General features: G+C 37.2%; 1 protein-coding gene across 8 annotated transcripts in view; it reads left to right on the top strand.

Moving 5' to 3' along the window:
• LOC140751664 (SH3 and multiple ankyrin repeat domains protein 3) overlaps positions 1-18,691 on the top strand; it is a 274,179-nt gene that overhangs the window by 249,625 nt on the left and 5,863 nt on the right. For 6 of the 8 annotated variants that reach the window (XM_073085643.1, XM_073085644.1, XM_073085645.1 and 3 more), the window contains 18 exons: positions 4,796-4,921; positions 5,845-6,025; positions 6,888-7,207; positions 7,443-7,637; positions 8,207-8,273; positions 9,447-9,689; positions 10,285-10,458; positions 11,469-11,593; positions 12,228-12,328; positions 13,584-13,788; positions 14,258-14,363; positions 14,665-14,772; positions 15,080-15,172; positions 15,861-15,953; positions 16,484-16,652; positions 17,090-17,237; positions 17,630-17,747; positions 18,306-18,475. In XM_073085643.1, coding sequence (XP_072941744.1) covers positions 4,796-4,921; positions 5,845-6,025; positions 6,888-7,207; positions 7,443-7,637; positions 8,207-8,273; positions 9,447-9,689; positions 10,285-10,458; positions 11,469-11,593; positions 12,228-12,328; positions 13,584-13,788; positions 14,258-14,363; positions 14,665-14,772; positions 15,080-15,172; positions 15,861-15,953; positions 16,484-16,652; positions 17,090-17,237; positions 17,630-17,747; positions 18,306-18,475 — 2,742 coding nt within the window. The remainder of the gene's footprint in view (positions 1-4,795; positions 4,922-5,844; positions 6,026-6,887; positions 7,208-7,442; positions 7,638-8,206; positions 8,274-9,446; positions 9,690-10,284; positions 10,459-11,468; positions 11,594-12,227; positions 12,329-13,583; positions 13,789-14,257; positions 14,364-14,664; positions 14,773-15,079; positions 15,173-15,860; positions 15,954-16,483; positions 16,653-17,089; positions 17,238-17,629; positions 17,748-18,305; positions 18,476-18,691) is intronic. The other 2 variants (XM_073085649.1, XM_073085648.1) reach the window with 1 other exon arrangement.

Raw genomic sequence — 18,691 nt, 5'->3', positions numbered from 1 at the left:
AAAAAATAATATGAAATTAATTTATTTCAAATAAACCTTAATTTATTATTTTATACATAAGAATAGCATCATAGTGACTTTAATTAGTTCGATCGTCTCTTGCCGCAATCGATCGTAAGCCGTAACAAACGTATTTTCCTTCGTTAAACTTACATGATTTTGTTATTGTACCTATCCTAGACACTTTCTATTTATATATTTTCCGGATAGATTAATATGGAGCTAGATTTAATACATAAAGCTTGCATCACAGTGATGTTGACCCGCGGTCGCTGTCACAATCGTTCCGACGTATATTGCCGCCATCGATCGTAAGCTATGGCAAACTAGTTTTGCTTCGTTAAAACTACATATTCTATCCCATGTCTTCTATTAATAGACTGATAGGTCGTCTAAACATATATTTATAACACTATAAATTTGATTACTATCAGTACTAGTATAGAGCTAGTATCAGAGCAATGTTCATCCGTGATGGTATATTGCAAGTTCTGACATTAATGTCATATCCTTGGTCTATGAACTGTTCGTTAAGCCTAGATATTCTTACAATATTATCATTTTTTGTACCCAGCGCTAGGCATGGCTCTCCTCTCAGAATAACATACTTTATTATTTTTATTTAGGCCATAGTCTACATTTCAATAAACCTTTCGTATATTTTTTTTCATAACTTTTAAATCTTATTTTGTACATATATTTTGGTAGATACAAGTTTTTAAGATGAGCACATACGCATTAAATCTTCTGTATTTCTTCTTTTCAAAATACATACAACAATACTAAATATACTTAAGTCGAGAGAGAAATGGTATTCAAAGCGACGGAAAGATAAATCAAATTGTCTATTTATAGTAAAGTCATGTAGAGCCTCAACTGAGATAGACTCTTATTTTACCATTGAAATATGAGGGCATTAATACCCCTGCGCAGAATACTTGGGATTCCGTTAGGCATTAAAGCTGTAATTAAGAAGCTGACAGTAATATATTGCATTGCGCTATAATTTTACTTATTTTTGTCTCTATTTGACTATTTGCCTGCACTGGCAACTTATAGAATAAGGAAATATTTATAATTAATTATTTCAATAAATTACCTTTCAAATTCGCTTTTTCATGCAAGTTGTGTTGTCGAAAATACATAGGTACATGGACTATACAATATTATAAACCATAATACTCAGGAAATTGAATAATCATTTTATTGTAAATGCTATTATCATATGATTATTAAGTAGGCAATGTTATTCTTATACAGATGTATTTCTTATACAGAATTCTTCTCCGACCTCATAAATAGCACCAAAACGGTAACCATTATTAGCAACAAGCTATTTATACAACACAGATTCTGTATAGTTAACAATTCCGAGCGTTAATTGCTTCTGATTACCTACAAAGATTTATAAGCTTTAAATTACATTAATACGCTCACCGTTTAAAATATCGCCGCTGTACTCATAATTGGCCATAAAGCATCTCTTATTAATTGCCCATTGTAATGTAATAGAAATTGCTAGTTAATAGAATAACAGTATGAGATAACAGGCGATTTATATTGCTTGCCGCACGATAAATCATACTCTTATAGTAGAATACTAATAACGTCGGAATAACTACTAATATCATTATGTACTTGTATGGGGAACATATTGTGTGAACTCCAAACCTTTACAAGTCCACTTCTGGACAGTTATCGCTCTTAGCTGACGTTATTTATTGGTGACGTTAGTTAGACCTTCAATTCTGAAGATTAAATCTCTTAATCACTGTGGTGTACTATCCACCATTTCTATAATAATGTGACATTGCAACCCGTCAGGTCGACTCCAATCAGTCCTATTTCGGTACCCACGAGTGACCGACGTGTCGCAAACGCCTGAATTACAAGTAGATTTTTTTTTTGAGTTTCAGCCACTTTGGTCAAATCCCGAGACATAACAGTCATCTTTTACGATATCCACGGGAATAAAGTAGTAGTGTTGCATACATCAACTTTCTCGTGAACCATTAGTCAGTTATATCTAACTAGCCGTTACCCGCCCGCTTCGCGTGGCATAAAATACATGCCAAGTAAAAGAAATATTAAATTGTGTTATCTAGCTGCCTAATTATTTATCATGAACGGATTTTACGAAATCAACACACCGTTAACTACTTAGGGTCTTATCGATTTATATGAATTAAAATAATAAATAATACAGCTTTCCACAAAAATTTTAATCCAAGGTCTATGTGTCTATCACATAACCATCACTAATCCACGCATAACCACAACCATACCCCACGGCAGGACAAAATGTTGGCACGCAGTGTGTCCAAAGTAGTTGCGATGGACCTAATCAGTATACCAAAATTACGCATTATCATATATGAAATTTGCACCCGTCCACGTTGTCGTGTATTTGTCTGAATAGACGTTATCTGAAATTTTACGTTTCTAACTTCGAACTTAAAAGATTCCCGTATATATACATATAACACTTCTTTTACCTCCTTAGTAGAATTTCAAAAACATTCCTATGTACATATGTATCAATAAATACTTTATCATCAAATTTCTGAAAGCTAATTCAACACCTGCGGTCGGCAAGCCGACACCCACGGGTGGTGTATGGCCCGCGACTTTTCCTTGTGGCCCGCGGGTCTGCGCGTTACTAATAATTTACCAAGTGCAAGTCCAACCCGCACCTTGAGCATTCCGTACAACTAAAATTTTTATTTACACATTTTGTGAAAGTTTCAACTGTCTACTTCTACCGGTTTAAAAATTAGTTGGAAAAATATCGAATAGCAGTTTGTTGTATGGGGACCCCTTTTTGTTTTCAACTTTTTTATGGTTCCAGAGATAGAGCCCTGTGACACACGGACAGACGGACAGACAGTGAAGTCTTAGTAATAGAGTTCCGTTTTTATCCTTTATGTACGGAACCCTAAAAAACCGTCGATGTGCACTTCAACACGCGTAATACATTCCCATGTTAAAAATTTATGTTACGATGGCCCGTGGAATTTCACCCTACACTAAACCTCTCTGCACTCTGTTCTTTTTCCAGACACGCCAAAGGAGGTAACTTCAACAACGGTTTTTAAAGAATCTTCCTTTACTTATAGGTTTCTAAAGGTGGTAGAACCCTTTGTGGTTCGACTCCGGCGGCACAACCGCCACACCTATTTCTACCTAATAACAGCAGTGTTAGGCGCTGCTGTGTTCCGTTTTTAAGGGTGTGGTAAGGGAGACAGACTTTTCCGAGGCGTTCCAACTTAGTCCTCAGGGGTAGCGGCGCATCTGTGGCTGACCTCAGGTAGGAATATCTAATCCTATCTGGGGTTGATTACAGATGTCCATGGGCGGCAGTAGCCACTTACCATCAGGTGGACTGCATGCTCGTCTTCTACTTCTTTAGTATAAAAAAAAAATAGTACCCTAATGGTGGTTGATTGTTGAGTTGCTAAAATGCTGAAACAGATGTGTAAACAGAAAGGCATAATGCATACACCCTTCTATAGCAGTCTTAAGGGTTAATCTAAAAATCTAAAAAAAACCGTGACTCAGATGCTTCATTGATTGTAATGATAATTTTTCATAGTGGTCGCTCCCGAATTAACGGAGTTTGAAATGAAATTCCAACCCCCATTTAACGACCTTAAGGGATGATTTTCCAAAAATAATGGTATAGGTGTTTAATTATTTTCTATCGAAAACCCAAATACCGATTTTTATACAGTTTACATTAAAACTGGAGGACTTTCATACAAACTTACAACCCCTATTTTACCCTCTTGAGGGTAGATTTTCCATAAATGGTGTTAAAAAGTTCTATTATTTCTAACAGGAAAGCCAAATGCAAGTTTTTATAGTCCTTGCTTCCGAATTAACGGAGTTTGAAATAAAATTCCAACCCCCATTTAACGAACTTAAGGGATGATTTTCCAAAAACAATGAAATAGATGATTAATTATTTTCTATCGAAACCCAGATACCGATTTTTATACAGTTTACATCAAAACTGGGGGACTCTCATACAAACTTACAACCCTTATTTAACCCAAATAAGGGTTCATTTTCTAAACGGTAGAATTATAGTTCCACTGTAGCTAACCAGTGAGCCAATGGCTAACTTACATAGTGCTGGCTTTCAAATTGGCAAATTTTAAAATAAGCTGTTAACCCTTATTTTACCAACTTAAGGGTTGATTTTCCAAAAATGGTGAAATAGGTATTTAATTATTTTTAATCGAAAACCTAAATACCGATTTTGATAGCGTTTACATCAAAACTGGGGGAATTCTATACAAACTTACAACCCTTATTTAACCCACATAGGGGTTGATTTTCCAAAAACGGTAGAACTAAAGTTATTTTATATCTAACCAGCAAAGCAATGGCTAACTTTCATAGTGCTGGCTTCCAAAATGGCAAAATTTAAAATAACCTGTCAACCCCTATTTAACCACCTTTAGGGTTGATTTTGGAAAAACCCTTAGATTAGATTTTTATTACTTGAAATCAGAAAGCTAAATACCAATTTTCATCTAGTTTGCTTTAAAACTGACGGACTTTCATATTAACTTCCAACCCCGATTTAACCCCCTTAACGGTGGAATTTCGTAAAATCCGTTCTTAGCTGACCTCTACTCGGTGAAAAGAATATTCCTACCAAATTTCAAGTCTTTAGCTCTAATGGTTCCAGAGATATCGTGATGAGTGACTATATACGTGGAAATCTCTTTTATATATATAGATTGAGTAATTATCCAGTGTGTTACAAATATCTAAATATTATTTTCAGGAGCTGAAAGAGAGTTTCAACTATGGGTTGTTCTGCCCGCCAGTCAACGGCAAGGCCGGCAAGTTTCTGGACGAGGAGCGGCGCCTCGGCGACTACCCCTTCAACGGACCGGTCGGCTATCTTGAGGTCGGTCATTTACAATGTTACAGACCACAGGCGTGCCACATCGTACACTTACTTAAAGATGTTAGAACCCTTTTTGGTGCTCATTGTATAGGTGCATTATGTGTAGCATGTTTGTAAAATATGTGTTTCACTTAAAGACACGAATAACATGACTTAAAACCAGTCTGAGAAATTTTTAATTCAAAGACGATAAGTTGTTTCAGTGCTGTTTTTGGGTAGAATATTTTAAAAGATTAAAAATAACGCTGAAATCACGAGAGTCCTTTCACAAAAACAATTTAAACATTGTGTAATTTAACTTTTAATTGAGTTCACTATAAGGTATTATTACTTACTCGTATCTCAAAGTAAAACATTAAGATTAAATCACAATCCCCTAATATCTCAGCCGCGGCTCTACGTTCGTTTCATTTCAATTCTAGTTTGGTAAAGTCATTTAACAAAGTTTTAGGAATTCTACATTTAAATGAGGCCTAACTTTTAACAGGTTTAATTTAACCCGTAAGTTTGGTATATATTTAAATATATTCTTAAATAGGTACGCCACATCAACTTTTGCCCTAGTTTTACATCTTTAGGTGTTTCTTTAATGAAGTAGGCATCTACTTTTTATACTTGCAGTATAAGTAGGCTAATAAAAATAAAGCTTGAGTCAAAGTAAAGGTGATGTGAAGATATTAAATTTAATTTGTTACGACATAAAACAGTTCGAAACAATAAGGTACTGTGTATTTAATAAAGAAAATAATAACGGTTAGTTCTGGCGCTGTACTAAGCGCAGCATAAATAATACAGACTAATAAGTGAAAAATCAATTAATTGTAAAAAAATATAAGTCACAGCTACCCAGAACGAATTAACATTTCAAACAATTTCAGAAGATTTTTATCTCTAAATTATAATTTGTGTGACTATAATTGCAGTTGAAGTACAAACGGCGGGTGTACAAGATGCTGAAACTGGACGAGAAGACGCTGAAGACGCTGCACTCGCGCGCCAACCTGCGTCGCTTCATGGAGAACGTTGCGCACGCGCAGATTGACAAGATCACTAAGGCCTGCGCGAAAGGACTCGACCCCAACTTCCATTGTCATGAAACTGGCGGTATGTCAATTTAATAGCATTAAGATACTCGTAATTAAATAAAAATAATTGATGGTAAAAAGCGGTGTTAGTATCGGTATATTCTATATCGGTTGGTTGTATGGGGTAAAAATAAAAAGTAAAATGAATGTAAAGTATACCAATCAGCACATGGCCAGGGAGGTTTATGTACCTAAATTTTATTGATGCAAGAGGAAATATATTCCCAACAGTGAGACAGCAATGGGGCATGGTGATGACCTCAGGTTCTTATTAAAGACGCGGGTTGAAGTATTATACAGTAAAAGTTAGCCATTACTAACCTACCACCCTTGAACTTAACTGTAACATTTAATCTTTGAATATTATGATCGTACATAGCATTAATTAAAATCCATGACTCTTGTCCATTCACTTATTGAAAGTGTAACAGGATCGCTTTTAAGCTACAGTAGCCATGACACTAAACCCCATTATTATGTATATACTGATTGTTTATCTTCCATTGTTCAACGAATAGTGCAAATATCTACCTGTTCTTCGAACAGAGAAACTTGAGCTAATATAGGCCGTATGTTTTGATAATACTGTTTCAAATTCATGGTGAATACGTGTAGTATGGTATAATATGAACGGCGCTTACAACCCCATTGTGTCAGCGCTATTGTGTGAAAACCGTATCAATTCGTCCGTACATAATCTGCGATAAATGTCGTTGGAGCCTTGAAAACGACTGAGACTAATTTCCTTTTCATATGCATTCATAATTTTCATACGGTGTTTATCATATTGTAATATGGAACAAGATAGATTGAAAAAATACGGAAGACTTTTATGAGACTATTCTACCTATGCTTTACCCAGTAACTTAATTTTATTTCAGAAACACCCTTAACAGTCGCAGCTGGCCTAAAATCCCCGGGAAAGGTCCTGATAGCGTTAGTAAACGGCGGCGCTCTACTAGACTACCGAACGAAAGATGGCAGCACCGCAATGCACAGAGCTGTCGAAAAGAACTCTTTAGAAGCCGTCAAGACTCTGCTAGAACTTGGCGCCTCGCCTAATTACAAAGATGGGAAAGGCTTAACGCCTCTGTACCTGTCCGTTACGAATAAAACTGACCCACTGTTGTGTGAAACGCTGCTGCACGATCATGCAACTATTGGAGCTACCGATTTACAGGGATGGCTAGAAGTACATCAGGTATGGTGTTGTTCATTTTAACAATTGATCTTAATCAATTTTTATAGATTGCTGCAAAAATGTGATTGCTAATTGATGTAAAAGTTAGTTGTTCTTAAATTTCTTAAAAAGGAGACATATTTCTAGGATCATACACTTCTCCACTTGAATGACTTTATATTATAAATCTCTTTAATAACTATAAGTCTATAATCATATCTTATTATGTCTCAACTCTTACTATTACCTGTTCCAGGCTTGTCGAAATGGTCTCGTTCAACACCTAGACCACCTATTGTTTTACGGAGCCGACATGAACGGTCGCAATGCGTCTGGCAACACGCCGCTCCACGTGTGCGCCGTCAACGCGCAGGACTCGTGCGCCAGGCAGCTGCTCTTCAGGGGCTGCGACAAGGAATCCTTAAACTTCGCTAACCAGACCCCGTATCAGGTAATTCATTCATATTTATTATACTACTTACATTAAATAAAAAAATCTAATTATTATTTTAGTCACATGGTCCTATGACATACGATAATACTAACGAAATATTACTTTTAATACAAATATGCTTTGCAAAATTGCAGGTGATAATAATCTTACTAGGTACTACATACTAATCTAGGTAGATTTTTTTAGTACACGATATTGACTTACATTGTTTGGCAAATGTTACCTTTATTAAGATTTGTACATGCCGCTTATCACTTGTATGAATTGTTTATAGTTCCCTTGTATTCTATAATGTGCTTAAATAGCATCCCTATATTCACTACTTCAACTTCCCTTATAAAGTCACATAACATGTATTCATCTACTAAAAATATTAGCACTGTAAAAGACATCACATGCACAAAGCACACATTAAGTTTACAAAATACGTATGATGAAATGAATCATTTCATTAATATGCCTTGATACAGAACACTTGAGCAAACATAACATCACACGTTAAATATTTTATCAGAAACGAATTATATATTTCAATGTCGTATTCATAACTTATTCTTATGATTCAGGTAGCAGTGATAGCCGGAAATTTGGAACTAGCGGAGGTGATAAAAAATTACAAGTCTGAAGAAGTCGGTGAGTCTAACGCTCTTCGTGTTTTATTATGCATGGTTTTGGCTGCAGCTTTATAACTATTTTAGGTATAGACGGATCCTTATAGATCGCTGCTGTTACTGACGTTCTCGAATACTTGAATAAATCAGTCACTTGAATAGTTGCAATGAAATGGTTTCATTTATTTTTATATTAGTCACTGTTGCATACGAAATATAGTGAAATTTCTACACAAATAGTGATTAGTAGTATATATGCATTAATAATTATTTCTTAAATCCATTTTTATTTCGCAATATATTTCCGACCGCTACGTCGCGTGGATATAAGTTATTTAAAGATTTTTTATTATCCAGCTTGCTGTCATTTTCAATTCAAGACTAGTTTGAAATAATTAAAATATTTGTTTATACATGAACATTATCTTTTTTAACAAAGATTTTATTAAAAGCTATAATGTTTGCAGTACGGATTCCATACATTTCATTTAAATGACTTTAATTCATTTAAAATAACCCGCATTAATTGAACAAATATTTTTAGTAAACATGCAAAAGATTTTATTTAAGCTTTTAGTATGCTCTTATAAGTCTCGTTAGGCTTTTTTTAATATTATATAATATTTATATGTATATTTTACCAATATAATTATTTTTTAGCAATTTAACGCTCTGCTTTATCATATACAACATATTGATGTATGCATTATTATAAAGCTTTACTACATAGTATATGAGGCTTTAGTATAGTGTTATTCTACTTAGGCGTGTATGCATGCCACCACTTCTATCTATGTACCTACTATATATCGAGCTGTTTCTATTCCATTGCTTCTCATAATGGTGATGGTTGTATATTGAAGAACATACATAATTACCGTATAACATATAACACGTACACGATTCACACGCCCAATAACACTAATCGGTAGATATTATTAATCTATATATGAGACATATTTGATTATTGTATTATATTTTTTTATTATTTATTAATATTATTATTTAATTTATACCGTATTGTTTGTAGATTTATTTGTTCGTTTGTGTTGAAGCACGATTATTATTTGGTTGAGTTCCTTAAAGTTAACAAAATATGTGACCCAGTTTGATTTGATTCCTTTGACGAGAGAGATCGTCTTTCGCACGTTTTTTTAAGTGTTAGTTTGTTCGGTTGGTAACGAAACGCTTGCAGTGCCGTTCCGCGGGCCGCCCCGCTACAACCCGAAGCGGCGCTCGGCGGCGTGGGGGGGGTGGTGGGCGGCGGGCGACCGCTCGTCGCTGGCGTCGTCCACGCGCATCCCCGCCGAGCTGGACGCGCTGCTGCGGCGGCCCGGCGCCTCGCCCTGCAGCCTCGAGCGCCCCTTCTCCTCCGCCTCGTCCAGCATCAGCGACGCCAGCCACCCGAGCCACGAGGACGACGCCAGCATCCTCACAGGTAAACCCCGGACCGCGGCGGACAACCATCACCATGCACATCATCACCGACCATCGTTGCATGTTCTATGTACCGTTTGTTAATCTAGATGTTTTCACGATCCGCTTCTTCGCTTCATTCTTTTCGAGGCGTGTGTGTTTTAGGGTCCCCCCTTTCCTCCTTTCTAGTTTATTTGATACCTTCTTGATGAATTGTTAACGTTGTCTGTCTATTTCGATATCGTACTGTTATTATTATTGTATCTATTAATAAATGATATTTTTAATGTTTTCAAGGAAAATAGGTATTTCATAAATTTGTATTATTTGATATTTCTGAATAATTATTGCTTAGATTATATTTTGAATATAATTCATAATTTAAATGGAATATAATTTTCAAAGCAAGTTTAAAGATATTTCTAATTTAATAAAACAGTAAATAACTTATTATAAGACACTGTTACGTTCAAAAACGCCTGGACATTCAAATGAGCGAAAAAAAGTTACCGAAAAAAATCGCTGACGATTTGGCTAAAAAGCACAAGCGTTGACAAGTGGTGCGGCACGAGCGGTGCCCCGCTCGCTCGCTGACCTCGCGCGCGGCGTGTCGACAGATAAGAGCGCGGGCGACGCCAGCGACATCATCTCGGACTCGAGCGGCGTGGGCACGAGCACGTCGGACACCACCACGTGCTCGCTGCAGCCCGCCGCCACCGCCGTGTGCCTCGCGCCCTACGAGCCCGCCGCGCCCGGGCACGTGCGCCTCGCGCAGGGGGACATCGTCGAAGGTAAACTTGTAACCAACTGATGTTTGTAATCGCTTTTTATAATAATAGTATGCTTTTTTTTCAGGTTACTAAGTTAATTTTATAATACCCTATGGATATTATTAAGTTTCTAATACAAATTTATAATGATAACTAAAAATTGCATTCCTTTTCATGTAATTCGCTATAGTTATAATGATCTTAGCAAAACTTAAACAAAAATTCGGTAGGAAATCTCATGGAAATAATATGACACCTATTAAAATACTATGCCTAATAAATACATAATCACCTACGCAAATCGAGAAAACAAAAGAATCGCAACAAAAACGAAAAAATCGAAATTGTATTATCATCAATACTCTTACTTTATAGGAATGATATTATTATATTATCAATCAAGATAGAGGTTCATGGATATCGTTACTTTATTTAAATACAAATTTAATATTAAGTAGGTACTTTGCGATGCAACTTAATGCGACGCCAACTAACCAAAATACATTGTATGTGGAATTACTAATACATCAACATACTCGATACATCGAACGACACTATAATATACATAGCCATTGCTTAGTGTAATTTAAAAACCATTCAGTCATTGTCAAAACACCGAAATCAGTAAGCACTATAACAAAATGCATCAATCAAGTTATTAACAAAGGATTTTAGTGGAACATCAGTACCTACATAGTATTAAGTAGGTAATTAAAAAAATCGGAATAATTTATTATTTAAGCCCTATTCAATCAAATGCATCCAGAGAGTTCTTAAATACAAACGAAATGAACTTTTTTGACGGATCTACTATTAATTATAAAATAATGTGGTACCTACTAAAAGATTGGCACATCAAGTTATTGGCGCTTCTTATTATCATAAATAATAGTCGTTAGGTAAACCTTGTTAAACCTCTCGTAGATGCTGTAAAAACATCAGTAAGAATAAGCCGCCAATCCATTTTGCAGGAAGTAATTAAAAAAAACAACCTTAGAACTAATACCTAACAGCCACCCATAACATTCCAGTGACGAGCGCGACGGACGACGGGCTGCTGGAGGGCACGGTGCGCGGCTCGGGCGCGGCGGGGCTGTTCCCCGCGCACTGCGTGCAGGAGGTGCGCCTGCGACAGTCCGCGCATCACGTGCACCAGGTGCGCACATATAGCGTTATAACGGATAGCGCGTTATTTATAACGAATAGCGTGCTATAAATTATAACGAATAGCACATATCGTCACGATATATTTAGAACGTATACCGTAATTCTTAATATATAATATAATATAACTTAATAATATGATATACATATATTACTTACAAATCAAGTAATGCGCGCTATATTATGTTGATAACGAATCTAAAAGTATAGACGTCAAATGTGGCCCTGTCAAAAGTAAATCAAGCTGAAAGTCACAATTCAAAATTAAGCCCTAAAACCTAAATATTACAATTAAATTTTCCTCCACTTTCGCTGTATTTTTTTAATAATCTATGTTTAAGTAAATCACCACAAATATTGTTATACTACGACTAGTATTATAATAATACGATGTATACGATGTAGGGTAGCCAATAGCTATATACATTTTGCCGCCCCTAAGATCTGCCGCCCTAAGCTTCAGCCTACTCAACCTAATGATAAATCCTCCCTGATGTTATACTAGCTACCATGCTTTAAATATGTCATAAGGTTTTGAATACTATTTATGATAATATCAGCCTATGATTCATCAAAAGCTATGTTATAAAATATTCATTGTCATATGTATGCAACATTTATTCCAGGTGCTTTCGTCGGGACCAATGCATCATTCACGGGTAACCGGGCGACGCGAGATGGCGCTCAGCAAGACGTACAGCGCCACTGCCCCCAGGATAAAGAAAACGTTAGTACCTACCTAGGCACATTTGTTACCCTTTTGATGGGAATTGTTTAGACAGAAAAGAAAATTCGTCAAGCGTGCATGTTGTCATACATTTTGTTCACATTTTTTCAAATATTTTTATTTTTAATAGTCTTCAACTATGAAGTTACAAGAAAGAAATTTGTGTAATGGCGATGCTTCCGGTATGAATTAAAAAAAATGGTCATCTTTAATAACATTAGCAGGACCATTAAAACAACTAGACAATATTTTAAATTACCCTTTAGTACTTTGTATCCACAACACCTAAATACAATGCTACTTTCAAATCAAATCAAATCAGTTTATTTGTGAATAAGGTAACATAATATAATGGCTGTTGGATGTCAAAACAACTTTGTTCGAATATTTGTTTGTTTATCAATTGAACGTCAATTAAACAATGAATAACAACGGTAAACAAAGGAAACAGTAGTAGGGGACCACCGTTTTAGTCATAATAAGTTCAGTGTCGATTTCAGTCGGTCGCATTGTCCTAATGTGTGTGTCAAAGGAGTTGATTAGCCAATTTTTGAGCAACAGTGTGGTCAAATTTGAATCAATATGTGTGGCGAGCATTCTAAAAAGATTTTTTGTAAACAGGTGAAATTTTGTAAATTTTGTTCAAGTCCAAATTGTCCATTAGAAACACACCATCATTTTGTATGAAATAAAAATGAATGTGTTTTGCAAAATTAAAAATATACGTATAATATATAAATTTTTCGTTTCACAATGTTAGTTACCATACTCCTCCGAAACGGCTTTACCGATTTTCACCAAATTTTGTATGCATATTCAGTGGGTCTGAGAATCGGCTACTATCTTTCACTAAGTGATAAGGGTTGTTCACCCTTAATTTTTTTTTATTTATATGGCTACACGTTTGCCGGGTCAGCTAGTATTTAAGTGAAATTTTGTTGAGGTGAAAAAAATGCATTAAAATGTGTGACAATTTTGTATAGATATATGATAAGAATTAAAAATCTTTAAACAAATCATAATTGCAAGCTGTATTTATTGTACGTACATATATTAATACTAAAATGTTTTATGAGTGAGTGTTTTATGAGTGAAATAGATAACAAAAATAAAAGATGTACTTGTATTTAATTGATGCCTGAATCTGTCAATCTGTCCTTCGTATCCCACGTGATAGTGTGCAGGGTCTATTTATATAATATAATATTATAGCGTGTATTTTTTATATAATAATATGTGTACGTATGCGTGTCAGGTACGGGTGCATGGAGGCGCGCACGGTGGTGCTGCACCGCGCGCGGCGCGGCTTCGGCTTCGTGCTGCGCGGCGCCAAGGCCGCCTCGCCGCTCATGGAGCTGCGGCCGTCCGAGCGCTGCCCCGCGCTGCAGTACCTCGACGACGTGGACAAGGGCGGCGTGGCCGACCGCGCCGGCCTGCGCAAGGGGGACTTCCTCATCGCGGTTAGAATCGCTTAGTAGGACTAATTGCGCGTTGGGCGAATAATAAGCACAACGTATTGACCCTAAGGGCGTCCGCTAAATTTGGCGAGTGTTGTCTTAGGTCAACCTGATGTCCGCTCCGTACGTGTTCCGTAAACTGTAACACGCGGTATGTATTGGCGGCGCTCAACGGATTTTAAGAAACAGTATGCGAGCGAAATCCCGCCGCGTGCGAAAACCCATCGCACTCCGCTCGTTATAACGGAGGCCCTAAAAATCACTTATGCCCTCGATGTCCAATTGATAAAAGTAACTGTCTCAAATTATGTCAATGCAAGCTCCCCAAAATTACTAAATGCTAATAATTAACGATCATCAGTATGAATTTCAATAATTTTTACATACTATAAAAAGTATTTCGATGTTTTTTCAAGCGTCGTTTCGTAACCTAATCTTATTATCTACTAAAATATTTATTTTTAAATTGCAGATAAACGGCGAGGACGTGTCGGCGGCGTCGCACGAGCACGTGGTGGAGCTCATCCGCAGCTCGGGCGCGCTCGTGTCCATGACCGTCGTGTCGCTCAACAATAATGGTACGGTAACGAAGGGTTGTATCAGAAGCTTAACATGCATGGGGAAAAGGATACTTTAAGTCTACGTAAGAATGTCTGTTAAGGGAATTAAGCATTACTGCGTACTGGTTTTGATGGTAGAATATGGTAAGGGCAGCAGCAAGGTATTTGCGGTGGACCCCTGATAGAACTGCAATCTTAGTGTCCACTTACCAAATAGACTGCAAGCTTTTTAAATTTAATCTTAAAAAAGAATCCAACCTTGATAGTGCATTTTATTAGAAGGATTGAATTTTAACAGAAATTTTCAATACAATTTCAGCAAACAACGAGAACAACACGTGTACAGTGCCGACCAGTAAGTCCCAAAACCAATTGTCGAATTCGGGAAGACCGTACGCTGCGACTTTGCCTAGGAAAGCGGCTGGAGGTACGTTTTTCTTTAGTGTTACAATTAGTTCTCGATAAGAATTCTCGAATAAGTCATAAATCATTGATAACCTGGTGATTTCAAAATCTGCCTTCAGAAGAGCTTTAGGATTGTAACTGGTTTTTTTTATTGATAACACTGAATCTCTTCAAGCTCGGCATCAAACAAAACAAAAGAAAAGAAAATAAAATCAGTTGACAAATAGAGAGAGAAATGTTCCTCAAAAGTTTTGTCTCAACCGTATTTATACATGGATGATGATTGTGAAGATGATGATTCGTGTTGATGATGATGATTTGTCGTGCAGGCCGCAGCCCGGCGCCGGCGCCGCCGCGGCGCGACCCGCGCACGACGCTGAGCGTGGGCCGCGCGCGCGCCAAGTCCATGGTCGCCGGCCTCGGTGAGACACACACTACTGATTCCTGATAGTCATATTACTACTATTTTTATCACCCCTACCATTTCAATTTGAATTTTAAAGGACAGATTTTACAAGCAAAAACATATCTTAGGCCCCTGCCAGACATAGCGCAAACATTTGAACACATATTTGAACACAGTGAAGCACGGGTATTTGAGTATTTGTTCAAAGCTTCATTCGAATATTTGCACTGCCATTTGGTGTCGGTTTTTCGAGCGCACATCAAAGCGTTCAAACTTCAAATATGTGCGGAGCCTGCTACACATGCGCAAAGTCCAGTTACGAGACCAAGACATGAGTGACAAGTTACAAAATGTAAACAAATAAGTCTTCAAATGTGTGAGCAAAGTCTTCGTTTAAATATTGGTTTATGTCTGGCACGGGCCTTAGATACTATAATATCTACCTCGTTCTACTTCAAATGATACTACAAAAATCTCCTTCTTACTTCGTATATTATTTACTTATATAAATTGTCATTTAATTATTTCCAGTAGTAAACATTATACATTTTAAAACTTTATTTAATTAATTAATTTTATTTAATGTTTTGTTTTACCTATTAAAAATGGTAATCACTAGTTCCTAAACTCATCATTAATACTTATAATAAAATATCAACATTATAATAGGTTCTTAAAATAATTTAATTAATAAAAATTTCCAGAGAATGGAGGTGAAAAAGAAGAAAGTTGTGAACCTTTAAGTGTAGCAGGCAAATCATCATCTGCAGAGTCTGTACAGTTACATGGTAGTAACAGTAAGTAATATTCCATTACAAATATTTGTAACATCATATATTTTGCAACCTTTGCAAACTTTTCTTAGAAAATATTTTTAGTTTATGTTGCGAGCTGTGGTAAAAAAAAAAACAAAAAAAATGTATTACTAAGTTTATTTATTCTGTTGTTATTTTATATATTTTAATTATAAAGTTAGTTATATTTATTTTATAGTTATGTTGTTATTACTTTTACGCATAAAGCCTAGATTTTTGAGTTCAAGGTATTAAAATAAATCTGCATAAAGTAAGTATTGTGTTGGAGATTTAACATACTCTTAAATGTAAAATTTGACTGTGACCACATGATGCAGTTTTAGTTTTTATCAAAATCGGCCTCGTTACTTCTTTCAGCATTTTTCGCTAATCCTTATAGTTTGGGATTTGGCCCTGAAGGCCCGTTTGAAAAATTCACCCTGTATAGCGGTCGAATACAGAACCTCTTTTTTGATGTTGGGTAAAAACTTGTATTATTTTCGCGAGTGTAGCACAGCACGTGTTCATTGCAGACGGCACGCCGGTGGCGGCGCGGCTGGAGCGCGGCGAGCGGGCGGAGCGCGCGGCGCGCACGGCGTCCATCCGCGCGCGCCCCGCGTCCGGCCGCATCACCGCCGCCGAGCTCGAGGAGCTGTTCCAGCGGCAGGCCGGCGCGCCGCCCGACACCGACGCGGACGCGCAGTCAGTATACCGACATATAAACTTACATCGACTATTATTCGTAACCAATCTATCCAATATTTAATATACTTATTATTAATAACATTATAATTTTTATTATCCTCGCAACTTAATCTGTACTTGTAGAGTAATTGGCCGTTGATCAATCGAAATATATAAAACGCTATGGCCTTGGCATAAACCCAATAAATATACCTAATTGTGTAAGAATTAATCATATTATTACTTATTTTACTTAATTTCTAATTAATCCATTTTTCTTACAATTTTACATTTAATTAGTATGGCCGTACTCAAATTTACTCAATATAAAACTTTCTCAAGAGTGATCTCCTGGAGACCGAGCTCCATTTAGAGATAAATAGGTAATAGTGTCGCAAAAACAACTTTTTAATTTAAATACAATAGTAACGATAACAAAATTGTCATCCAAATAGAACTCCCAACCATATCCCCAGGGGCGGCGCGGGCGGCATGATGACGCGCTCGGCGTTCCAGGGCGGCGCGCTGTCCCCGCCCTACTCGCCGCCGCGCGCGCAGCGGGTCTACGCCTCCGTCGCCGAGATGAAGCGCTGCAGGAATAAGGTGCACTTTTGGATGTTTCATGTCGGTAAAAAGGGAGGAAAGGTTACCTATCGAAAATTTTATACCTGTGGTTCTCTCTGTCATTGTGACGATATTTTGTTTCTTTCAATTTGTATAATATTGAAGCAGTAAACTTGCATGCGTGCATCTGCTCGTAAGTAGGTACTGTCGCCTATGGAACACTGCACATTCTAACCGGTATACAGCAGAAAGGAACACTTACAGGTATGTGGAGTCTACCAACACGTTTTTAGTCAGCGGGGTGGACAACGGGCTAATTCTTCTCATTCTAAGAGGAGATCCGTCTCCAGCAACGGTACAGTAATTACATTGACAACGACAATGTCATATTTTTTTCACGTATTAATAACAATAACACGATTAAACCCTAGGGTTGGGGCGTACCGGGCGCGACCAGCTCGCTGCGACGCGACTTTCACTCCACCCCCGACTTGGCAGCCGAGCGGACAACGCGACCGCTGCGAACGCGCTCCACTGAAGATGTTCATGGTTTGTTTAATATTATTTTTATAGTTAATTATTTAAAATTTAAAATCCGTATTTATAGTGTTGTCATTGGTAAGTCCAGGCTTATGTAAGCTTAGAAAATCTACTTTTAAATGATGATATTGAATGGTAAAAGTAATGAATAATATATGAATACTAACACATTTACTATAAGTAGTGTGTTATTGAATATGATTTAATAAGTAAATAAATAAATAAATGCAGAAATACATGAAAAACAATGGTGTACGGCCACGACCGTTAAGTTAAGTTAAGTTAGGTCGTTGATAAACTCCATTTACATCGGTTGCATGCTCCTCTATCATTCACTATCATCTTAGCAATAGAAGTTCGTAATAAATCAGTTATTTCTATCATCATCCAAATATTGTATTGGGTCAAGTCTCAACCCATACAAATGGTATTTTTTTCAATTTTAAAGCAGAAAATATATAGATAAATATATATTTCAATTATAATTCAATTTAGTGCAATTTTCTTTTTTGTCAAAATTAGCTTCGATCACTCTTCAGCATCGTGTAAATGTGCCTTGTGTTGCAGCGGTGACGCGGTCGTCGCCGCCGGCGGGCGCGCCGCCGCCGCCGCCGGGGGCGCCCGCGTCGTCGTTCCGGCCCGCCGCGCCCGCCAAGCTGTACGCCTCGCCGCGCGCGCTCGCGCACGTCGCCTTCCGCGCCGCCGCCGCGCCGCACGCCAACCACGCCAACGGAAACGTTCGTGTTGCGAAACTATATTATTATTATGTTAAGCTCCTGTGTGAGTCATCCAAAGTAACAAGTTTATAATATAAAAATAACAACTGCAGTCCACCTGAAACAAGTGGCTACTGTGCTGCCCGTGGACCGATGACTACTGAGGTTGGCCAGAGCTGCGGAGCTACCCCTGAGAATTGTTATAATACCTGGAAAAAGTACGTTTCCCTTGCCAGA

Source organism: Epargyreus clarus, unplaced genomic scaffold (assembly GCF_041222505.1).
Source record: "Epargyreus clarus isolate Ecla_fem2 unplaced genomic scaffold, WU_Ecla_fem_2.2 ptg000023l, whole genome shotgun sequence".
NCBI lineage: Eukaryota > Metazoa > Arthropoda > Insecta > Lepidoptera > Hesperiidae > Epargyreus > Epargyreus clarus.
This window is presented reverse-complemented; position numbering and strand designations above follow the sequence as displayed.